Source organism: Cryptomeria japonica, chromosome 1 (genome assembly GCF_030272615.1).
Source record: "Cryptomeria japonica chromosome 1, Sugi_1.0, whole genome shotgun sequence".
In the NCBI taxonomy this organism is placed as follows: Eukaryota; Viridiplantae; Streptophyta; class Pinopsida; order Cupressales; family Cupressaceae; genus Cryptomeria; species Cryptomeria japonica.
Genome location: NC_081405.1, coordinates 187,405,962 through 187,413,432, shown reverse-complemented (window position 1 = coordinate 187,413,432; position 7,471 = coordinate 187,405,962). Strand labels below are relative to the sequence as shown.

The 7,471-nt window shown below is 34.7% G+C and overlaps 1 protein-coding gene across 1 annotated transcript in view; it reads right to left on the bottom strand.

Annotated features, from left to right (window-relative positions):
- Positions 1–6,551: 6,551 nt before the first annotated feature.
- Positions 6,552–7,471, bottom strand: part of LOC131066135 (alpha pinene synthase, chloroplastic-like) — a 48,447-nt gene continuing 47,527 nt past the window's right edge. The window contains exons 4-5 of the mRNA XM_059209097.1: positions 6,976–7,224; positions 6,552–6,848 (exon numbers count right to left, since the gene is read on the bottom strand). Of these exons, the coding sequence (XP_059065080.1) occupies positions 6,552–6,848; positions 6,976–7,224 (546 nt within the window). The remainder of the gene's footprint in view (positions 6,849–6,975; positions 7,225–7,471) is intronic.

The window sequence follows — 7,471 nt, the reverse complement described above, 5'->3', positions numbered from 1 at the left end:
GTCAATCCTTTCCAGCAGAAGTTGAGAAATTTTAATCCAAAAGTAGCAGAAGTGATCTTCCATGAGGTAGACAAGATGTTGAAAGCCTGAATTATTTATCCTTTACATCATTCCACCTGGATTGCTAATATCATTCTTGTTCGGAAGAAAAATGGTGAAATACAAATCTGTATTGATTTCAGAAACTTAAACCAAGCAAGCTTGAAAGATAATTATCCTCTCCCAGCAATGGACCATATTTTACAAACTGTTTCAGGATCAAAGATGATGTCCATGTTGGATGGCTTCTTTGGATATAACCAAATCAGTGTCTCGGAGCAAGATCAACACAAGACAACCTTTATGACTCCATGGGACACCTTTGCATATAATAGAATGCCTTTCAGATTGATTAATGCAGGGGCAACATTTCAAAGAGCGATGGATCTTTCCTTTGGGCACTTGAGGGATAAGATCATTGTGGTGTATTTAGATGATTTGACAGTTTTCTCTAGGAAGAGGAAACATCATGTACGGGATTTGAGGAAAGTTCTGGTGAGATGGAGAAAGCATGGAGTATCGTTAAATCCTAAAAAGTCCATTTTTGGCATCACAGAAGGAAAACTTCTAGGACATATTATTTCACAGGAGGGGGTAAAGGTAGATCCACAGAGAGTAAAAGCAATACAGCAGCTCAGTCTTCCTTCCAATAGAAATGAAGTGAGGTCCTTCTTTGGACAGGTGAACTTTCTAAGGCGTTTTATTCCCGATTTTGCTAAAACTACTAAATATATTATAAATATAATGAGTGAGAAGGTAGTTTTTAAGTGGACTTAGGCAGGAAAAGGGCCTTTGAAGAAATTAAAATGACAATTGCACATGCACCTACTCTAGTTAATCCGGATTTTAGTAAAGACTTTATTATTTATTGTTATGCATCAAAGCATACAATGTCTGGAATTTTAGTGCAGAAAAGTGAGGATAATGAGGAAGTTCCAATTTCCTTCATGTGTGTACCTCTGAAGAAGCATGAGTTAAAATACTCATAGACAAATAAATAGGCTTATGTGGTAGTAAAAGCTATGAGACAATTCAAGTACTATATACTTCATTCACATGCAACTGTTTTTGTTCCCAACTCTGCAGTGAAAAGTGTTTTAACTCAACAGGATGTTGGTATGAACAATAGAGAATCTTGGGTCTCTAAGATTCAAGAATTCAATTTGGACATCAAGCCCACTAAACTGGTTAGAGGATAAGGCCTTTGTAAATTAATGGTGGAGAATAAGTTTGAAGAGGAGAAGAATCTACCCTTAACTCTATTTGTTGGTCATCAAGATTTTTGGTTCACCGATGTTGCCTTTTATCTCACTTATGGGGACTGTCCAGACCATCTTTCTTCTAGGGAGAAATGAAATTTGAGGTTGAAAGCTACAAAGTATATTGTCTTTGATGATATATTATATAAGAAGGGTTTAGATGGCACCTTTCTCAGGTGTGTGGATAAACTGCATCAAGAGGCTTTATTGAAAACTTTTCATAGTGAAGCATGTGGGGGTCATTTCTCTTCTATGGTTACTGCATATAAAATCTTGAGGAACTGTTACTATTGGCCAGGAATGTTCAGAGATGCGTATGCTTGGGTGGTGAAGTGTGAGAAGTGCAAATTGTTCATAGGTAAACCCCAGCTAGCTTCCTTGCCCTTAAGACCCATAGTAATTGAAGAGCCCTTTAAACAATGTGGGTTAGATTTCATTGGTCCTCTAAACCCAAAATCCAGTGTAGGGCACACTCACATATTAACAACAATTAATTATTTCACTAAGTGGGTGGAAGATATCCCTGTGAAAAAGACCACTACAGAGATTGTGTGTGCGTTCCTTAAGGACAATATTCTTGTCAGGTTTGGGGTTCCTCAGAAAATAGTCATAGATAATGCATCAAATTTCTCTTCATCCAAGTTAATTTTATTTTGCTATGATCATGGAATTTCTTTGGCACACACTTCTGATTATTACCCACAGGGTAACAGTCAAGCAGAATCAAGTAACAAGAACTTAATCAACATCATAAGGAAGTTGGTTGGTGAGAGTTTCAGGGACTGGCATAAGAAGTTACATGAGGCACTATGGGTAGATCGAACTTCAAAATGAGCCATAGGGATGTCACCTTTTAAGTTGGTATATGGCATTGGTGCTCAACTCTCTCTTCCTTTAGTGTTAGTGGCTTCCAGATTACATACTGTAGTAGAAGATGCATTCTTTCAGAGCTCCTTTGAAAAGAGAATTATGTACTTAGCCAAGATTGAGGAAGAGAGGGAAAAGCTATTTGATAGGATTATGGAACATCAGATGAGAGTTAAAAAGATTTTTGATCAGAAGGCAAGACCCAGGAAATTCATGAAAGGTGATCTGGTGTTATTATGGGATAAAAGGAAAGAGCTGAAAGGCGCTCACAACAAATTTGAGTCATTGTGGAAAGGACCTTATGTAATTCATGAAGTAAGGGGCCCCAATTATTTTAAACTTTCTTATTAGGATGGCTTTGAATTACCCCTATCCTACAATGGACAGGACTGAAAATTGTATCAATTGTAAACAAGCATCCCCTGTCAGTTTGTACATACAATTTTGTTGTGTTAGTATAGGTGCGTCAGTTTTGTTGTGAGTTGGGCCTTTGTTTTACTTCATTTTGTGAGACCAGAGATTCTAAGGTTCTTTGCTTGGTATTTTACAGTCCCAGTCCCCATGTAGAGCCATTGTTGGTGGTACATATAAAAAATTTCCATTCTATATGTCGCCTTATTGAGTCATGTCCCCATTTGGTCCTTTCGCCAAGTCATGTGCTTTGAATTTCCCATGTAATCCGGTCTTTGCTATTTTCTTTAAGTTTCACTGTGTTGAACTTGAACCTTTTTGGTTCAAGGTTCAAAGTTCAACATGTGTCGTATTAAAAGTTTTTCCTCCCACGCAACTTTAGGTCTTCTTTAGTTTTTGTCGGCGTTTAGTATTGTTTGAATCTTGAACTTGAACTTGTATTGTTTGAACCTTGAACTTGAACCCTTTTTGAACCTTGAACTTGAAGATTTAGAGTTTGATGTTTAGACTTCTTGGAGATCATGTGACTTGTCATGAGGTGGCGGTGCAGATTTTAAGATATGATTAATGGTGGCAGAGAAGAGTAATATTCTTTCTTTAATGATTTGAAATCTTTCATTTATGGCAAGTGTGGTGTGAAGATCTGTATTGTCAGATACGAAGTGACTTGGCATTAAATGCATGCTCGAACGTGATAATTTCAGAGTGAGGTCGCATGAGTGAAGAGTAATTAGGACAATTCATGGTAATCATGGGTAATATTTTCTCGGCTTTTTAAATTTTTTGTCTTGTTGAGATTATCATTTGTGGATAAGTCTTAAGAAGAGTTTTTGGAGCGGGAAGAAATAGACTGTGTCAGGGGTTTTGCAGATGATAGAGGAAGGAAAAAGGCAGGCAAAGATTAAAGAAGAAAAACTTGACATTGAAGCTGCACTTTCTATTGGTGGTTGGGTTACCAGGTCAAGGTACAAGAAGAACTTTCAGCCACCTACCGCTCATCTCATTCTTGATTTGGACATCGAGGAAGTACAGTGCGATATGAAAACCCCTGTTTCCGATGTTGACAAGGTCTTAACTAATTTAGATGCTACTACCCAGGATTCACAGGTGCTTGATATCCGGTCTAATGCAGACAATGCTGCACTGCTGCCTTTAGGAGGGCCTTCCCCTATGCAATCTAAGGAACTGACTCTAGCTCCTAAATGGCTAAATGACTCAATTACCAGGAAAAGAAATGTGGTGCCTATTTTGGTGTCGATGAAAGATGCTATGAGTAAATGTCTGGGAAGATCCATGAAGCCTAAGCGGTTAAAAATGGAGACTATGATTGGTTTTGACGAAGACACAAAGCATTGGACTACAAACATTGCTAAACCTACATCTGATAAGGATGCTACCACTACTTCAAAGGCGGATTATACCATTGAGCGAGTTGATTTGGGGGTCGGAACCAGAGCAATTGATGTGAAACAATTGGAGACTTTGACGAAATGGATTATCTCTCGTACTTCAAAGGATGAGAAGGACAAGGCTGAGTTGAAGAAGAATTTAATGCAAATGGCCCAATATATTCATGCTCTACAGAACAGTCCATTGTCGTTGTCTCAAAGCTCAGTGCCCTTTCGTTCAAAATCCCCAGGTAATCATAAGTTCTTTGATGAGGTTCAACGAAACCAGATGATTGCAGAGATTTTATCTGAATGGCTCACCTCGATCGTGCATCAAGGAACCAATTACATATCAGATTTAGTCTAGATCTTCAAAGATGCTAATGAAGTTACCAAGGAGTTGGATGCTGACTTAATCTCATGGTAAAAAGAAAAGACTAAATGGGCAGTGATTTCAAAGCAAATACGTGACATTCAGCATTATGGCTTGATTAATTTTCTTGCCGAAAGACAAGTGCCAGGGTTAAACAAGGATATAATGTTTATATGCAAAGAAAGCATAGAGTGGTGCAACCAAATCATTAAATAGGGTCATAGTGAATCAGCCAGTCTACAAGGCAAACTAACAACCTTAAGGATGACCATTTAAAAGGATTTGCATTGCGTAGATGTCCAATTGCTTAAGGAAGATAGCCATACTTTGGAAGATACTATAGAGATGATCAATCAATTCAGCAACCACATTAAACAAATTAAAGTGGAGAAATCCTTGGTTGTGGAAGATTTTACGAGGATTTCCAAAGTGGAATCAATGCTCACAGTTTGTCTGGATCACTTGGATTCACACAGGGACAAAGTACACATGGTGAAGAGGAAGAAAGAACTCTGGAAGCAAAGGGTAATACACATCAACCTGCCGCATGTAACAGTAATTCAAGAGTTCTCGAAGGTGCATCGAGAGTGGAGTGCAGCAAAGGCGGTTATGGTGTCCTTCCAAAATAATAACCCGGGCAATCTGACTAAGACAAAATCGACAACATGACTAGCACTGCTAGTAGTTGTTTGCCAATGAGTCTAATCATTTTTTTTTTAGTTTCAGTTATGCAGTTAGAGTAGTTTCTCATTAACTCTTTCAAGTTAATTTTATCTTTGGTTCAAACTATTGGTCTGGCGACCTATTTATATGTTTTGTAACGACTTTATAAGGGTTCACTAAGTTTTTGAAAAACTATCTCTTTAATTTTGTTGAACGACTTTGTGTATGTGGAAGGTGGATGATCATCTATGAATAAAAATCTAAATGACAGTTATCTTTGACCTCAAATCTGTGTGTTTGATGTTTGAAATTTGGTTTCTATGAGAATCTATTTCAAGAAAAGACCTGTTATAACTTTACATGTGCACAGAAAATTACCAGTGAAATTCATCTTTTAAGATTTTCATTTTGTTTTAGTGTACATGTGAAGTCTATCGGCTTTATACAAAGAGTTATATATGAAACAATGCTTGCGTTCATTTGGTGTTGACTGGTGAATGCAATTACCTTTTTGTGCTTTCTGGTGAAAAGTATAATATTGGTTGTGTGTAATTTGGAGCCGATTGAATATCTATTAAAGGGAGCTATACCTTAAATCAAAGGTTAATCAATATAATAATTTTCCAACTGTTTGGTGAAAGTTTTCTTTCATTTCTCGAGCTATAGGGTATAAAGATTAAATAAATTGTGAGAGACGAATCTGTTTACCAACATATTGAAAATTTAACTTTCTAAAGACTATCAAAATGCATTCCGTGTAACATGCATTGACCTTATTTACCATAAAAATATAAACTTATTATTAGAAAGAAAACAAAGTAGATGATTATAATTTTTTACAGAATAATTTCAAAATCAAAGCAAATACAAAGAAAATAATACTACTGAAAAATATCTATAACAATTATTATAAAAGATTTTGTAACCCAACTAGTGTATGAAAAAAGTTGCACAAGATATGTATCATTCAAATTCATATATTATCTAGCCACTTATATGATTATAATTTATGATCATGTATATGCGTGCCATCATGACAATATTAAGTCCTCAAAACTCAATAACATTATAATCATGAAAAATATATAAATTAATTTAATACAATGTTATATAGTAAGACAACTGTAGATGACACAATACAACCCTCAAAACACAATGACTTGGAGTCCCATCTAAACTTCCATATGACAAATGAAGAATAATACAAGAATTTAATAATAACACAACACGCAAATGGTTTCAAAAGATGGGTAATAAACATGCTTAGTAAATTGAAAGTGAAAACATTGAGGAGCCACACATTTAGGTGTTACCCACTTAAGAGACAAGAATATTTTTAAATAATTATAAACTTTCTTAAAAAATATAATAACATTTATAGAATTCATTTTTTCTGAAAATACAATCTTGTGAAATATTTAAGCTAAAATGTGTGTTTTTATATTAATTATAGATAACTAAACATAATTTTAAAAAGCATGGAACATCTCATTATATGAGGCCTCAAAATATAAAAAATAAGACAATAAGATATATTTTCAATATAAAAGATTACATTGGCACAGGTTCTAATAGGATTTGAGTGACTAGATCTTTTATATCTTTATTAGAGTTGGTGAAGCCATCTCTCTCTTTATAAAGAAGTTGGTAACTTCTTGCAATATTATAAGCATGGTCCTTGCTTATAGTTGGAACATTATTGGGTTTCAAATACTCTTCATCTAATTCTTTGAGTCTCTTTTGCAACAAATCTTTAAGGTAATCCAATGCTTCTTCCTCACTAGATCTAGGATGGTCTTTTATATAACATGATATGCCTGAAACTAATTCTCCACCATTTGCCTCAGCCTTCAAAAGCAATTATTATAATTATAATCAAATTCATTTAGACATATAATTAACTCAATTTATTTTACACTTACAACTTTTGGCATACATAAAAAATTAAAATTACGAATATAAAACTATTACATACCTTAAAGGTTCTAGTGTCACCTTTTAATCTAAGGGATAAACATAGAAGTTCATTAAACCTTGATGGATAATCCATTTCTAGAAGGATGTTATCTAGAAGAAGAGAATCTAATGTTAATGCAGGTTGCAACATGGTTACACGATATCCTGAACTTGGTGCACCATTTTCTAAATATTCTTCCAAACTTGGTATGTACCCATTAGCAAGCCACTCCACTTCTTTTGTAAGGGCTTTGAGATAATGTTCCCACTATACAAACAAACAAGAAGTTATTTTAAATTGAGTGACGTTTTTTTGTGTAAAACTATATATGAGTTGAATTGTTAAAATTTAAAATAAAAAAATCTTAAAGTATCAAAATCAAAACCTAAAATTAATTATGTAGTTTTTAACCAATTATAGACAATTTTAAATTTTATTAGAAAAATAATTTAGTATATCTCTCTACATAAGAAATTGATAGTTCTGATACTTAATATAAGTACAGATCCAATAG